Raw genomic sequence first — 17,475 nt, 5'->3', positions numbered from 1 at the left:
TTTACATATATTGCCAGTAATGTATGGTGATTTCATTTGAAGTCAACAAAAGTGCAGAACTTGCACAGGTTCCCACCAAAGTGCTGAACACTGAACAGTGCTTGAAGTTCACATCAGCTCAGTCTTTAACAGCTTTATTTTATTTTGGTGTATTATGCTATTCAGGCAGTTCTCTGTCGGTTGTGTTGTTGTTTCACAAGAAAGTCGTATGTGGGCTATGAAAAGGCCTTCTGTTGCTTTGTTGGTCTGCTATTATTAGAATTTTTTACCTCTTTCCGTAATATCAGTCATTCTGGCACAACTCTGTTTTGCTTGGTTGCATTTTCTGTACAGTCTCTGTTGACAAGGCCTTTTATAGCCCTGCGCTGAAGCTGCAGGTTGTGTAATTTGGATATTTTTGAAATTAGAGCATTTGGGTAAAATGAAACTGTGGAATTGATGCCATCAAAGTTTATTCAGGAACAGTTCTTCAAAAGCACAACATGTCTGTTTTGTAACCTCAAATTTTGTAATCTGAGTAAAGAAGAATTTTGTTTCCTTACTTTTGTGTATTTGTTTGTTTTTTAAGCATCAGGCGAACTTGTTTTTTCATTGTAAATCAAATGTCAGCATATTGATACAATGCCCTTCTTTCAGTAATAGTTGCCACACAAAATACATGGTTGATCTGTGCTCAGTTGCCATTTAAGGCATTTAAGGCTGATCTGTGCTCAGTTGCCATTTAAGGCTTTAAAAACAAATGTGTATCTTTGTGTAATGTGTTTTTGTTTTCATTTTCTCATACAAACACACAGGCTCAGAGGAGGAGGAGTCATGAGTGCACAGGAAGCACCCAATCCTGAGACGGAGCAGGGAAACAGTGGGATCGTGGCCACTGAGGCCCCCACAACAGCCTTAACCTCAAGCCCCTCTGTCACGATCCCAGCGCCTGTCATAGTCAAGAAAGAGCCTGAGACCTCGGAGACGAGCAACGGCAAAGTTGCTGACGCCAATCCTGCTGAGATCTGTGTTGTTATCGGAGGAACTGATGGAGGAGCCAGTGGAGTTGGACCCCGTCGAGCTCCGGCCGAGGGTATGTTTGCCCTTGGTACTCCCCCTCCAACGAAGAGCACAGACTCTTGCATAGGTGTGTGCATAGGTCCTTTAACCCTGGTGTCCCTTGATCCTGGCCATGTTTCCTCAGTGTCAGTGAGATCAACAGCAGGGTGATGTCTAGAAATACTGACCAGACCAAACAGTTTAATTGGTTTTGCCAACCCTTCCAAAACAACAACAACAACAAAAAAACAAAAAAAAAAAACAGTTGACAATGTTTGCTGTAGTTGTTTTATTTATTTTATGTAGAGGACATTTCATGCAAATGAGTCATGAGTCAGTGCATTGGTGCACGTATTTGCATCACTGCATACCATTTGAGTGCCAGTTTCAACAAACTAAAAAAAAAAAGTAGAATCTGGAAATGTGTCTCAAATAATTCTAGTAACCCTCTGCCCCCCCATGCACCGGTCAGCTCCACTCCACTATTACTACCGCTCTTACTTATACCAGGAACAGCCATTTGCTTTTCTCGTACTCCACTGCTGGACTGCTGTCATGTACAACCCAAAAGCTAAGCGCAGCTGCTTATTTAGCACAGTGCTAAATTAACACCAGCTATATTACGTAAACGCTTGAGGAACTAGAAGTGGGTTGTCATCTGCAACAGTATAGGGGAGACAGCCACTGCGGCTGTACGACTTTCTGTTCGTCTACGTGTTAACAGAAAAATAATGTTGTGGAATACAAACTAAGTACTAAACACTGTTGAACATCCTGTTTTATTAAAGGCTCTCCACTTTCTTCAGGCGGTTAATCTTGCTCTAGGTCTGACTTCGACTCAAACTTTTCTCTTTTCGTGGTCGGAGCACACAGTGTTTTATTACCATTTAAAGGTAAAGCCACAGAAATCGGTTGTCCAGCAGAACAGCGCTGTTGAAAGAAATTGTGTAAAGAATCCAGCTGTGATCCTTTTCTGACTTAACCTATAATAATTTGAATAGGTAGCATGACTCAGTATGTGCTCTTTATTGTAAATTTTCACTTCCACAAATACATTTTTGTCTCGTCAGTTGTGGCAGCAGTCAAGACATGGATCAGTAAAGGAAAGACTAATTACATGAGTCTCGTAATGTGATTATTTATTATTCATTTAACTTAGCTGGGTATGCTTCTTAAAAGCTAATGGCCTGAATAGGTGCCATATGAAATCCATCTTTTTTCCACTCATTTGGAAACAAATCACTCACTAACGGTTCTTCTAATAGTCATTGACATTGAGACACAGTTGGCAAATTGTGAATGTAAATATGCAAATGCACATAAAGTTTTCACTTGAAATGAAACCTGGCAGTAACTGCAGTACAAAAGTCCTTGTTTGAAATTCCAATCAACTGTGGTATCTGTGGGAAAAATCACCACAACCAAGGTGAGATACAGTGGCCTCTGAGTAGGAGTACATAATCATCTGAATGTAATATACTTTCAAAAATCTGTTTTTGTTAGGAGCAGCGTTTAACACTTTTTAACACTTATTTTAATCAGCAGAGTTTTAGATAGAAGCTACTTCCCCGTAACTGATACTGACCAGTTAAAAGAGCCTTGATTACCTCAGATACCACACTGGGCTCAGGACATTCCCCTAATTGAATCAATTAATCAGACTTGTATAAATCAACGAAATCTCAGTGGAATTCTGGGTAATTTTAATGTGAAGGATGGACTTGGATTTATAAAGCATAAATATTGCATGTAGTATTTGCCTTTCAGCAAAGGCCATTATCTCACTGTTGGTGGTATTTTTGGTATTACCCACACAGTGGTTGGGAGATCACATCAATTATAAGACAGAACCAAGAAACTAGTGACAAATATGTTACAAGTTATATTCTCCTGATAATACTCTCTCCCTATTTTTACAACACAGTTTTAAATTTCCATGCAGGTTCCTACGTGTGTGGTGTGTGCGGGAAAAAGTACAAGTACTATAACTGCTTTCAGACACACGTAAGGGCTCACAGAGGTAAGACGGAGACCCTCGTTTTTTTTTTTTTTAAATATCTGTTCACAGTATCTACTTTGAAATATATTTTATACTCTATTTTGAGCTATTATATTTTATATCTATTTTATATATATATATATTTTATATATTTTTTTACTCTTGACACAAGTCCAGGATTACCTTGAGGTTATAATAAATAAAGCTGAACTCTGTGGTACATATGGCACAATCATTTTATTTTTCTTTTTGGTTTTCTTTTTCTTTTTTTTTTTTTTACTATAGAATCAGAATCTATTGTCGTTGATGGCCTACCTCCGGCTCCCAACAGTGAGTACACAATCAAGTACAATCAAGCTCATATGCATGCTAACAGTGTGCTACTTCTCTCTCCCTGTGTGTGTGTGTGTGTGTGTGTGTGTGTATGTGTGTATATATATACACAGTATATATATATGTATATATACACACACACACACACACAGATTTTATTCTAGACTTTAAACAGTGGATCAACTGCACAGCGACTGATGTGCAGCGACTTAGACTTAAGCCAGAACTAAGCGCTCAGTGATAATTGTAATCAAATTTGTCTCGCTTACCTCTTCCACAAAAGTGTCTTCATGGGGAGTTAGTCACAGTTTTTTTTTTGAAGAAAGAAAAGATTGTACAAAAAAAAGTAGTCTGGCGCCGAGCTTTACACCCAGATTTTATTTAAAGGACTGAACCAAAAACCAATTTCCATAAGAAAAAAAACATCAGGTCTTTGACGAGATACTGTAAACATAAAACTGGAAAATTGTCTGAAGGATTTGAGGTCTTTTTTTTCCCCTGCAGTACTACATAAGTAATGAATTAACAGTGACTGTGGATATTCAGTGTGTATATGTACGTAGGTCTGAGTGTCACGTAACCAACGTTGAAATGGCATTATTTAGAGGAGTGGATGATCTGTGTTTGTTTATAGTCTACAGTCGGATTCCAAACATCACTGTAGGTTGGTGTTTTGTCAACACAAACAACTTAAAAGTGAGGGTTAGTGAGAGATTTATTTTTTTATCTGCTTCAGGTGATAATTACAATTTTCCAAAAGTCTGTTTTCTGGTTACAGGACCTGCCACTGACTCATTTCCTGTCTAAATTAAACATGCCACAAACCTTGACTACTTCTCTAGTGTAAATATAATTTAAAAAAAAACCAGGGAGGTAAAATAAATTAATTGATGATTTCCAACACTGGCTTTATTATATTTCTAAAAAGATAGATTAGTCTGGTTTAAAAGGCAGACAGATTAGGTTAATGATCAACCTCGTAATTACATTTTAACAGGCCACAGAAAAGTTCACTGTTGTCCTACGTATATAAGGTTTGTGCAGCGTGTTTAGGCTGCACATTGGACCGCATTTTGTAGTCACATGTCATTTTAAAAAAGTAAACAAAGTAGTTTGAAGTTAAACATTTTGTTATTTTTCTTTTAAACAAATGAAAGGTAAGAAAAGGTAAGGCACACACGTCAATCAAACACCCAGCAGCAACGTAACACAGCAAAAATGCATTTCATTTTATAGTCAAAGTTCCAGACTTTCTTTGTCTGACAAAGTCAGTTCTCACAAATGTCCTATAGGTGCAGGTTGTGATGTTAATGTTCATCTGTTGGTGATCTTCGAATCACTCCTGGGAATCACGGTGAGACTTTATTTCCGTCCAAAAATACCAGCTTTACGTCAGTTATTCATAAAGCTTCCTACAGCAGCGTTAACAGTCATCATTGCACGAGCGTTCGTGTGGCTTTATTGCTCAGTAACAACATGGGAAAGAGAAAAAAAAGAGAGAGAGTGCAATCATCTCTGTGCAGACGGAACAAAAATAGAACTTATTCTTTTACCTGTGAGAGGGAGACATTTACAGAGAAACTAAAAAGGCCTGTGACACAGACATAAAAGAAAATCTGTGATGGGAACAGATGGGATTTTTAAAGTATTTATTATATATATAATAGTTATATATAGTTATTTTAATAAGTATAATGTTAGACATCACTAGAGTTGGGTGGGGGGGCAACACATTAAAGATACTAAGTTCAGTTATTATCGGTTCTTGTTTCATCACATTTTGAATATCACAAGTCAACATTTCAAATCCAACTCTGGAAAATGTAGCCATGAGACGGAACATTCTAGATGGAGTACGAGAGGCTAAATTGGGAATGTGGCTAGAATAAGCGTTTTTAGTTCTGACTAAGCAGGCGGCAAGACCAAAATACATCTATGGTTTTCAAAAAAAAAAAAAGGTGTCAGGAGTTGTGGGGGTGTTTGGCCTCAGGTAATGGTTAAACCAGGAAGTCCATTCATTAGAAGCACAAACGAACTGGAATGGATTACTTTGTTTGTTTCTGAACTATGGATATCAAAGACAGAACTCTGTTTGAAGAGCAGGTCAGATATAAAGACAATTTATTTTGCTGTGGAAATAAATGTATGAAAAGCTATACTCTGAAAGTTAAGAAAGCACTTAGCACTTAGTACTAGGTACAGTGTTTTACTGTGCCAATGTACTATAGATGTACTTTGTACTTGATGTGTGACATATCACATGGTAAAAAGCTGCACCTCACATGAATCTGCTCCTTGTCAGTAGAAAAGTCCAGCCAAGTATTTCCTAATAAAGGAATGCCTACTTTTAGTGGTTAGCACGCCTGCCTGAAAAGCCGAGAGCAGATAGTCCTGGGTTCGATTCCCAGAGGAACCACATACCTGGCGCCCCCAAGGAGCAGCCTATTGTAGCAGATCTGCTGTTAACACAAGAATTTTCCCAAGTGTTGGGTCAATAAAGTTCAAATTATTATTATTCAATTTATTAACTCCAACTACTCTTTCTGTGTGTGTGTGTATGGAAGACAATCGGTACCATAATTCAAATACATTTTTTTTAATTTTCATTTTCAGAATATAGCTGCATTTTTTTGATTCATAAATAAAATGTCCTCCAGCGTTCAATCACTGGAGGACTGAGAGCATGTTAGCTCGGGCAACTACGTTGACGTCTGTCTGTGACGGCAGAGTATTTTGTTACCTTTTTTGCGGAGCAGACATAAAAACCTTCCCTTTTCGTTTACTTTTTAGTTATTACAGAATGAGCGATGCTTAAAAGAAAATGAAAATGCGGTTTGCTTGAATGATGATTAATTTCATTTTTGAGTCAAAAAGTGTGGTTATATTTTTTAAATGAAAAAGCTTTTAATTTTCAAATTTGATGTTTCAAAATTATTTTTCGTACTTCGAAAATTAAATCTTAAAAGTCCTTTTTTTTCTTTTTATTTAAGTCACAGAATGAGCTCTCTTGAAGAAGAAAAAACAAAATGCAATTCACATGATTGATTTTTAGTCCAAAAATATAGGTATATTCTGAAAATGAAAAAGCCTCTCTGCTACTGCATTTTAATTTGAATTATGATTCCTATTGAGTGTGTGTGTCAGTCAGAATATATATGAGAGAGAGAAACTAAATTGGCAATGTTTTTGCCGTGGCACAATCATTGGTTCAAATGTGTGATTTGTGTTTGTGTTCACTTCTGCTCTCTGCACGTCTTGAACGCTCTCTCTGTCTTTTGTTGATCTCAGGTAGCTTCCGTTACTCCTGCGACATCTGTGGCAAAAAATATAAATACTACAGCTGCTTCCAGGAGCACCGTGACCTACATGCAGTTGACGGTAACTATATATATTTATTTATTTTAAACGTAGCCCATTTGAAGTTGAAGGAATTCATCGGAAAACTTTAGACCCACATCAAGATGAAAACCTGAAGTCTCAATTTTTTTGATAATAATAATCAAAGTCTGATCTAAGTCTGGTGGCTCTTTTTTAAAGTTTTTATTTAATTGTATTGAAAAGGTTATGAACACCGCTTACATCATTTTCTTTTTTTGTTTTGTTGCAGTGATGATGCTATAAAACAAAGAGTTGCTTTTTTAATCACCTGTGCAGATGAAAGCAGGCTTATATAAGGTCATAATGTGATTTTTTAGCTCCCATATAAATTTGTTTGTTGGTGTTGAATGCGCCCAGAGAGGAAAGTCTAATTAAAAACCACAAAGTTTTATGTGCACTAAATTTCATTTAACAGCACATTTCAAGGAGATGCTAAAACTCCAGATTAACAAAATGGCGTGCTAAAACCATACTTTTTTTTTTTAATCAGCCTCCATATTCATTGAGGAACCGAATTATACTTGTTCTTTTCCTTTTTTTTCTGTATCAGATCCTTACGAACAGGTAGTTGTACCTGTGGATGGCCTTAAAGAGGAGGAGCCTGTTGAACCCTATCAGAAAATTGGACCAAGTAAGACTGTTTGTCTTTGTTTCATTGAACATTTCAGCACAAGGTGAATGGAGATTTAAAGACGACAAAGCAAAAAAGTTGTGTCAGAAGGATTTTTGCAGTTGTAGCTCTTTTTACACATTGTATAAGTTGCAAATAATGTATACATATATATTTTAATTATTTCATATTTGTTTCAGGTTATATTTTGCTGATTGTTAACCATATCAAAACCTAAGTTAAAACATATGTTTACTTGTCTCTGTAAAAACTCCCATTGCACAGCTCCAGTCCACCTGTGTGCAGTTAAATGCACCGGACGCGGTCTGTGATGAAATCTTGAAGTCATGGACGTGATCCATGTTTGCAAAGTAACACTAAGCATATGAGTTAACTTCACGCTGAAAAGGTTTTCGGAACATGAGTCCAAAAAGTCCTCCTTCACAGGGGAAAAATCACTCGTCCACCTCCTCAGAGACAGTGGATTCAATCGACGGCAGAGGGTGTCCCTTCAAACACACTTGGCACTGTTTGCAGGTGGGAAGCCTGCACTTGTCACTGCACTAATGATTCTTATTGATTCTGGGGATCGTGTCAACCTCTATGCTACTACACTGGGAGACCCCTGTGGTTTTGTCACCAACTAATGTTTGGGTGTAGCTAAATGTAAAATTTTGACACCTAGGTAAAGATACACGTTGGGGGTGTGTTCACGCTTGTCCTGATTGGTTCATTTTTAACCAACTCTGGTGTGGTTCACTGAGACAGAGAAGAGCTCTGATCATGGATGATGATCTCGGAGCTCTCTCATGGGTCTCATAGTATGGTTCCAGGATTTATAGAGCAAACTGTACTCCAACATTTGTATGAAAAAAAATATTATTAAAAACAAAACAAAATTAAACGGGACAAAATGTGGAGAAGTGAAAGACCACTTTAATCCCATTTTGTTGCATTGTTGTAATTGTTGAATAATGAGGTCATTCACAATTAGGGCTGTAACGGTTGGAACTGCATCGAGGGTAACCATGGTGGTACAGATTAGAGCAAAAGTTACAGGAGTCACTCAGTTACTTCCAGCAGCTTTACCTCAGCTAGCTGTTGGCAAAGACTGGCAATCTAAATTAAACTAGCAGTGGAAATAGGCAATTGAGTGGGAAACCCCCCCCCCCCCCCCGCCCCTCCCAGGATTGCCATTAAGATAAAATCTGCTAACTGGCTGATTATCCACCAAACATGTAACTCACTTGAAACAGCATCATTCAGTCTGGGTTTGACTGGTACCAGGGAAAAAAAACCCACTAGTGAAAAAGCAGAGCAAACTCCTCTGATGTATGAGAAGCACACATCAGACAGAGGGAGAATAAATGCATGAGAGCCATGAGGCACACTGTACTTTATGAATCTATTTTTATTTTTTTCATTTTTTAGTAAGCTCAATAGTGGACATTTTGTCATTGTACCAAACCATGATGTCGTTACCAAGGCACACATCACACTGTGGCTTTCCTGCGTACTGTTACAGTTACTGTTTACCAGAGCAGACAAACACCAGAGCAGGTGAACATGAACTAAAGGCCGTCATTTCTGCTTTGGTCTCGGCCAAGAGAAGTGAAAGTACAAGTGTGAACACACCATCAGAATCAGCAGCACCTTTTTCTTTCCCCTTACTATGTCGGGTCTGCTTCTCCCCCCAATGACACAGGCATGAGTTTAACAAAGTAATTCCCCTCCATGATTTTCAATGAACACGACTAATCCAAAATAAGTGTACGTTCACTAATGATGGAAACATTCAATAAGCGACTTTGACGCCGAACGGACTGAAAACAAAAATGGTTTCTGTATTGTCTTTGTATTGTCTGTCCAGAAACTGGGAGCTATGTTTGCGAGTTCTGTGGGAAGCAGTACAAGTACTTCAACCCGTACCAGGAGCACGTCGCTCTTCACACACCACTGAGTGAGTTTACGCTTTCTTTCTCAAAACCTGCCTTTTACAGACTTTAAACATTTCCAACTTAGGGGTTTCTTCAGAAGAACCTGGGTGATTATTATATTTTTACCTTTTTCTTAAAAAAAAAAAAATGCTTTGCCGAGCTACAATTGATTTTTAAATTTCTTGTCACAGGCTCGTTTGATCTGAAGGCAGCTCGGATACAAGAATGTGGAAGTATGGATTTGAGTAAATTTGCCAGTCAAGCGCCTAAGATAAAAAGTAAGTACTTTTTTTTTTTAAATACTACAAAGTAGATCTAAGTGTGTGTGCGCCTTCATAGTCAACCCAATGTATAGATATATATATATATCGATATGTAAATCTACACTGTCATGGCCGACAAAATCATTGACACATGAAAACATAAACAACTTTCAAGACGTCAACAGTTTGAAAAAGAAGAAAAAAAAAGATTTTCTTTTTTAAATGTTAAATAATACTCTGGAAAAATGAAGTGAGACTTCCGTCAGCTGTGGTGCAGAGAAGTGGTCAATGACAGCATGGTACAGTCACTGCTGTGGGGGTGCAGTGAAAATCTGATGTCTGAGTCTGATGTCTGATGACTCAGACCGTAAAGATGATTTAAAGTTAACAACTATGTTTTTCTTTCTCCTGAAAAAAGATTTTTTTTTTTTTTTTTTTGTCCACCACCTTTTCAATACATGAAACATGTTAAATTGAAGTTAATAACCAGTTAATCTTAACACCGACTTTACCGTCACTTTTCAACACTTTTGATACGTAATATTTTTCTGCAGACAATGAAAATGTGAGACTTTTGTCTGAACCAAAATTCAGTCAATTTGAAATACAGAGGTCTTTTCTCAGCTTCACCACATTCCCTTTTTTTTTCAGCTGTCATAAATCATTGATTTCCTCCCAGTGGGTTCTGTATTTGTGGTTCATGAATCCTCCCAATCTTTCTGCTAAGAAGCACTCTGTTATAAAGAACTATTTAAAGCACTGCAGTCACATCTTAGAAGTGGTTCAATAAGATGGAATGAAGAAGAGGAATTAAAGCCACATTTAAATGTAGTATGAATCTTGAAATTCCTGATCAAGGCTGTTGTCTCGTGATCTGCAGGATAAGCGTAAAATTTTAAGAAAAAATGTCCCCTTAGAAAAAAGAAAAAAAAATCAAAGGTTAGGCTGACTTGTCTGTGTCTACACTGATATAATGTCAGTATCTTGAAGTTTGATATTTTACATAAATTATTAAGGATGGTTGTGATGCTCATATATATATATATATTTTTTTTTTTGATAACAGGCAGTCCTTTTAGGCGGAAACTGGAGAGTGCTATTCCGACAAGTCTGGTTGACACGAATAGTTCCAAGAATTCAAGTGGTGAGCATTAAGATACTCATTCTACATCGATTGATTTTTTTTTTTTTTTTTTTTTAAGGCCATTATTGAACAGAGCTCTGTCCAAATTTCAGCCGCTTCCACGCAGCTACTTGCCCTGCAATTTACAGCGCCTAACATGGATTTTAAGAAACGGTCCCAGCCTGAGCATTGTTAACGAATATTAACACGTTTTCTTCAGTTTTATTTGTCACACACAGTTATACACCGTACTAAGGCAGTACAATATATTTTGGTTTGTTGCTGCATCCTTTTCAAACCGAAAAAATATATTAAATATAGAAAAAAAGGAATAAGAGACATGTTTTAAAAATGACTATATATAAAAAAGTATATAATATTGGTTGCTTTGTTGTTAATTAGAAAAGTGGATAACGAAAGTTGAAAAAGAGAAATTACAACAAGAATTACTGTTACTACAATATTCCTGAATGTTTTAGTTAAACCTGCTAAAACCAAGGAATGTTCGTCTTAAATCAGTGGTTCAAAAACGTTTTATACTCTGTACCACCTGAGAAAACATTGAGCTCTCTGAGTACCACCATGATGACCAACATTAGAATACAGCAGCCTTTCCTATTAGCTTCCCATTTCATAATCTCACAAGTAGCTACACATTTTTTCTAAATGTTGTATTAATTATGCATGGTATGTTTCAGATTTATTCAATTGAAAACGTAAATGTGAAAATATGAATTTTCCGCACGTACCAATGGTGGTATGTGTACCACAGTTTGAGAACCACTGATTTAGATCTTTTTTTTTTGGTTCCTCATCACTTTCATTGGCGATGTGCTGCTGCACTTAAAGCTCAGGTTATTACAGGCAAATATGTAAAATCTGTCAAAAAAAAGTCTGTTTCTCTGTAGGTGATGACCCTCCTGGGAGATATTATTCCTAAGTTTAAGGGTATTTGTTTTCTTAACTCACGTTGCTGCAGTCAATCCTAGCAGCCATTGGACGAGGGCAGGGCACAAAAGGAAAAAAATGTCCAGTTAATCTCAGAGCCACGTACACAGAGAACAACAGCTTTGAGTGTTTTTTTGGGGAGAAACCAGAGTATCCAGGAGAAAACGGACGCACACAGAGTGTAGATGTAAAGTGCACACAGAAAAGACCACCAATCACCACCAAACTGCTGATCTCTCTGCAGTAAGACAGCGAGAGCACAGTACTGTCTCAGTATTCAGTATCGCTCCTAATATACAGAACTTATATCTGCATAATTATGACACTTTAACTGAATGAGAGCTCGGTAGAAAAAAATGTTAGAACATTTTAAAAAATACAAGGTTTGACAATAGAAATAAACTACAGTAACTCCTCCTCCCTGTTTGTAGGAACACCGAGCCCTCTGGTGGCCACCTCCTTTTCTGCAGCACAGAGTAAGTCCAGCCCCACCTTACTGCTAAGACAAAACGTGTTCATGCAGCATCCGTAGGCATTTTTTTTTTACATTTATTTTTGGTATGCCTAATTTCTCCCCCGTTGTTTCCTTCATTATCCACATTAACTAAACAGGTGTTTTAGACTTTTCACATCGGCTTCACTATGTCTCCGAGCTCATCAGTTTCTTTTACATCTGCTTTCTGTTGAGATAAACATAAACTCTGTTTTTCTGGGCATTTGCTGACTAATGTATTTAGGAGGTTTTTTATATATTTGTGGTTTGTAAAACAAACCTAAAATAAACAACTGATGACATGAACACTTTAAACAGAGGGTAGAGTTTTTTTAACTTAAGATAAAATGAACATATTCTTTCAAAAAGGCATCAAAAAACAACAAAATGTGTTAGTTTTTTTTTTCCTTCGTTTCATTTAAATTTGTCTGCCAGGTGATGAAAATTTAAGGTAACTTTTTTTTAGTGCTGCTCCCCTTGGCAGAGGCCGGTTTACAGACAGATAAATAGTATTTTCACTTTTGCCTCTGACAAAGAGTCAACATACACTCTTCTGGACCTTGTGATTTTTTAGAACCCTACACATGTGGTGCCTGTGGCATTCAGTTCCAGTTCTACAACAACCTGCTGGAGCACATGCAGTCCCATGCTGGTGAGTCCACGACTACAAGGGCATGTTGCACTCAACAGGAGAACAGACAGATGAACACAGTATGAACACCTTCAGTGGCTGCACTGCATGTGAGAATGACTAAAATAAGAACAGCATATAGAGAGTTTTTTTTTTTTTCGACCTTTAGTATTTTTAAATACTTAAATTAGGGGAAATGTTGACTATACAACAACATTGTTTGTAGGTGCAATCACAAGCTTTGAGGGTTGTTGCAGATCTGGATCTGAGGCTGCAGGAAAGTCCCGTCTCTCTGCAGTTAGTCATTTGATTGGTTAAAAAAAAGAAAGAAACCACAGCTTTTGCCCAATAGTAACCAAATCTGATAATAATACAAAATGAAAACAAATTAAAAGCTGCTAGGTGTATCACACAGGCTGATATATGTGAAACATACTTTGATATCAATGGTGAACATTTTGTTGTTTTTTTTCTTTAATTACCACCACTACCAGGTTTTAATAAAGGTTTTAATTCTAAACATGATGTGATTAATGTGTTAATACTTTAAGCACAATAGTACAATTAATGTCAAGGTTATATTTATTTATTTTTATTTATTTTTTTATTTTATTTTTTCTGTGTCATTGTTTGTTTATCAGCATTCTGACCCACAGGAAACACAGAAAACTGTGTCCATTAAATGTGAACCTTTTCATCACTTGGGCCTGACCTTCCCCCTGTCCCTCTGTGTCTGCCTCTCTCCTTAGCTGACAATGAGAATCACACCAAAGGGGAATCTCCCAAGACCTCCACAGCCACCGGTTCTCAGGAGCAGCTGTGGAGAGGTCCTCAGTCTCAGGCCCATTCCTTAGTCAAACTACAAATCCAGCCTCAAAATATCTCCCAGAGAAACCACTCACTCAGCCGTAAGTGCCGTCCTCACTTTTGTCTTTTTTTTTTTTAATCGGACCTACGTACAGCTTAACGTACACTCAAATGCTCGGTGGCTTGTTGGTTAAGAAGAATGTAGGATAGAAGCCATTACTGCGTTCCCTTACAGCAGATCATCTGACTCCATAAAGTCTCCATGTCATCTTTAACAATGTCCATAAATCTTCTCAGGGATCTTTTACCGAGCACAAACTCAACTTTGCTTCTCTACATTTATCTCTAAATCGATGAAGCTGAGCTCTCCCTCTGATTGGCTCACGTCTGGCATGGGTTAATCTGTGCCGTCTTTGGTGTCATACTTAGCTTCACAATTATGTGTATGCACAAAAAAACATTTTTTTTAAACACTTAAGTATGTTTCTATTTTTGTCCATAGTTGAAAAGAAATAAAAAATGTAAAATAAATAGTCATTTCCATGTTAAAACCGTGTTCCCTCATTCTCCGGTTGTATATTTCAGTAGATTTTCTCAGTCAGTAATCAGTTTTAAATAGTAACACTGGTTATGTCTTTTGTTTTGTTCTGCCTCCACATTCATCCGTTTGCCGGCAGAAAATAACGGACTTCCTGAGAAAGAGCGACAGCAGGTGGCTGAGCGCCTCTTACGGGTAATGTGCTCAGATCTGAGCATGCTAAATGTGCTTAACAGCAAGGACTTCCTCAAGTTGGCACAAACCCTTGTGGATACGGGTGCTCGTCACGGTGCCTACTCTACCCGCGATGCTCTTGGCAACATGAGTGCCTTGGCACTGCGCCAGCTGCCCCGCATGTACAACCAAGTGAAAGTCAAGGTAACATGTGCTCTTGGCTCCAACTCTTCACTTGGCATCGCTGTGACCTGCCACTCCCAGACGATCGGACCGGATGCGTGCTACGTTCTTACAGCCTACCAGGTGGAAGGGTTCAGACTGAAGCGCTACGTGCTCGGCGTGAGGGAGACGGAGCTGAGAGAAGGGCCCGATCAGGTTCACCACTGGGTGCAGAATGTTCTGTCGGAGTTCGTCATGTCAGACATTCGCACTGTGTACGTGTCGGAGCCCAGGCTGTGGTCGGCAGGGTTTACGGGTTCTCCTCTGGGCAGCGGAGGTCGCGGGAGGATATGCCTCCGCTGCGCCGGTTGTTCTCTGAGTTCGGTCGTCCAGGCCGTGCTTGGGAAGCGCAGTCTGCAGGCTCGAGGCCTTCACGAGCTCTCCGAGCTCCTCACCACGTGCAGAGATATCGCCTCCTCCTCCACACTGGGCCTGCGCGAAGAGCACGGCACCAACACATCATCAAGCACAAGCGACGAAGGCCCACAGGGCAGCCCCGCACAGTGCCCCACTCCGCCCTGCTGGGATCGCACGGCCGAGGCTCTCCTTCAGGTGCACGTCCATTTTGAACGGATTTGTGAAGCTTATGGACGCAGCAAGGCCACGGTTCCACTCCTCCAAGGTCTCAACAAACATCTGCTTGGGACCCTGGCTTGTCTTTTGGCCCCACTACGCCTGGCAGCTCTGGAGCTCAGCAGCCAGAGAAGACCAACCTTACAGCAGGTGCTGCCCGTCTACCTACGTCTGGAGAAGTTTTTCACCTCAAAAGCAGGAGAGGCCGGAACCGGCACAGCCAGCAAGCTGTGTCACTACTTTCTGGAGGCACTTAAAGAGAATTTTAAGGTATTGAACTCGTGTTCCCTTCTTTTTTTATTACAGCACAGTTTGACACAAAAAGACACATAGACACAAAAATACAAGGAATGTAATTATTAAGGCTGTTAAAAAAAACAAAACAAAAACAAGGAAGTTAGAACAATTTTAAAGGTGAACTTTTGCTTATTTCTCCTGATTCTTTTACATAAAAATTCCATCATTTGAATTAATCACGAATAAAAACATATATCTGCTGTTATTTGTCTCTCTGTTCCAGCAAAATACAGAAAACACTGACGCTTTCGTCATATTCAGGATTGTTGATTAGAATAAATCTATTTGAATATTGTAAGCGTCTGACAGCCCTGGTAATTATTCACCTGACAGCAGTTTTGGTTTTAGATTTTGGTTATAATCTTTGCGTCCAACACATACCTGTGTTCTAGTGCCTGACCACTTAATGAATTCACACTGATGGTAATAGATTTCTATCTATCTGTCTCCAGGTCGAGCGCGCCCATCAGGTGGCCATGGTCTTGGACCCGCAGCTCAAGTTGCGTTCAGTGCCGGCTTATCAACATGAAGACATTATCTCACGTGCATGTGAAATGGCTGCTGAAAGCAGGGATGGAGGTATGACACCTGGTGGAGGGTCAGTGGGTGAAGATCGAGACACTGACGGCCCCCCGGCCCCTAAAATAAGCCGCATAGAGGGAGCTGGGAGCAATGGCGGTACCTCAATGGGGGGCTCCTTGTGCAATGTTGAGGGTCAAAGCCAAGTTCGAAAAGAAATATTTCAGTACCTGGCAGAGCCTCTCATCCAAGGTACACCCGATCTTTTCCACTTCTGGAGCTCGGCCGTGGGGGAGAAGTTCCCCAGGCTCGCTCGCCTCGCCTTGTGGCTTCTTGCGGTGCCCGCTGTGGGCATACATGGTGAGTGTGTGACTGTGTGCCAGCAGAGCTTGGCCATGAAGCGGAGGCAGCAGGTAACCACTGAGGAAATGAACAAACTCATTTTCCTTCGCTCTAACATGGGCTAGAAGACTCAAAAAGAAAGAAAGAAAGAAAAAAAAACAACCTCAGCCAACAACTAATCAACCAAACCTCCTTCAACAAACTCAAGACTATTATTTATATACTGTAGAGTTAGATCCGGTGTAAACTTTAATGTGTATGGACAAAATACTTCTCAAAACAGATATTTACAGGAAAACTCACATTGTATAGGTTTGAAAACATCCATTAAATAGCATATAACATATTTTATATGGAGAAGGGACTGTTGTCAAGTACTGTGGAAAAAAAAAATAGGGGTGGAACGTTGACTCTCAAAAGATTGTCCTGTTTGGTACACCACACTGTTTGGGATGCACATGTAAGCAGGATGTGTCTTCTCTTGGCCAGTTATTTGAATTCCTCTCTAATGACAAATCTGCTACAAGGCTATAATGCTGTTATTCTCACTGGATGGCAACATTTTCAGGTAAATTCAGCTTTCACTGCTTGGAACTACTGTCATATACCTCTGAAAACAAGCTCAACTTGTGTTATTTTTCACAGAAAAGTCCGTAGTCACTATGGTAAAGTGATCATTTTCATGGGTGTATGACAAAAATTAAGTAGTGGATCTTCACTGCCGTCGTTTCTCTGACAATTACTGGGTTTGCCAGGGTTCTAATTGCCCGGTTTCCACCACTGAAATGATACGTTTCCTCCTATCTGCCTCAAGGTATTTGAGCTTGACACGTTGGACAAATTTGGTGGTTATTACTTCAGTGGTTTCAAAATGTAGCTGATGATCGTTTGCATGCACCACACGGCACTGCATGGCACTTTTTTTTTTGTCCAGAAGGATAAAAAAAAAAAAGAAACATGATAACGACGATGCCTTCCTCCCTTTTTATAGTGAGGGAGTCATGCAGTAGTTTGTTTTCTCTCTCTCTCTCTCTCTCTCTCTCTCTTTAAGTGAACAGGTTAAACATTAAGGACACAACCTAATGCTGCTAGGAATGTAAGTGAGAAGTGCTTCAAAGGGTTAACTTGAAAAAAAGCAAAAAGTCAAGTTAGAATTTAAAAGCTTTTGTTCTGGATGTTTGTTTAATGCATGGCACCAGGAGGGACGTATTTTAACAGCACATGTTTGGAGTTGGCTTTTTTTACACTGA

The 17,475-nt window shown here is 39.0% G+C and overlaps 1 protein-coding gene across 6 annotated transcripts in view; it reads left to right on the top strand.

Moving 5' to 3' along the window:
• The window catches only part of znf618 (zinc finger protein 618), a 37,237-nt gene extending 20,060 nt beyond the window's left edge, over window positions 1-17,177 (top strand). For 2 of the 6 annotated variants that reach the window (XM_017039033.2, XM_017039032.2), the window contains exons 2-15: window positions 795-1,126; window positions 2,981-3,058; window positions 3,323-3,367; window positions 6,659-6,748; window positions 7,299-7,379; window positions 7,806-7,895; window positions 9,229-9,318; window positions 9,487-9,573; window positions 10,625-10,702; window positions 12,061-12,105; window positions 12,697-12,774; window positions 13,503-13,661; window positions 14,238-15,337; window positions 15,817-17,177. In XM_017039033.2, the coding sequence (XP_016894522.1) occupies window positions 814-1,126; window positions 2,981-3,058; window positions 3,323-3,367; window positions 6,659-6,748; window positions 7,299-7,379; window positions 7,806-7,895; window positions 9,229-9,318; window positions 9,487-9,573; window positions 10,625-10,702; window positions 12,061-12,105; window positions 12,697-12,774; window positions 13,503-13,661; window positions 14,238-15,337; window positions 15,817-16,350 (2,868 nt within the window). In that variant the 5' untranslated portion in view covers window positions 795-813 and the 3' untranslated portion in view covers window positions 16,351-17,177. The remainder of the gene's footprint in view (window positions 1-794; window positions 1,127-2,980; window positions 3,059-3,322; window positions 3,368-6,658; window positions 6,749-7,298; window positions 7,380-7,805; window positions 7,896-9,228; window positions 9,319-9,486; window positions 9,574-10,624; window positions 10,703-12,060; window positions 12,106-12,696; window positions 12,775-13,502; window positions 13,662-14,237; window positions 15,338-15,816) is intronic. The other 4 variants (XM_008325966.3, XM_017039034.2, XM_017039035.2 and 1 more) reach the window with 4 other exon arrangements.
• The last annotated feature ends 298 nt before the right edge of the window (window positions 17,178-17,475 follow it).

The sequence above is a fragment of the Cynoglossus semilaevis genome, chromosome 14 (genome assembly GCF_000523025.1).
Source record: "Cynoglossus semilaevis isolate Cse_v1.0 chromosome 14, Cse_v1.0, whole genome shotgun sequence".
NCBI classification, from domain to species: domain Eukaryota; kingdom Metazoa; phylum Chordata; class Actinopteri; order Pleuronectiformes; family Cynoglossidae; genus Cynoglossus; species Cynoglossus semilaevis.
This window is presented reverse-complemented; position numbering and strand designations above follow the sequence as displayed.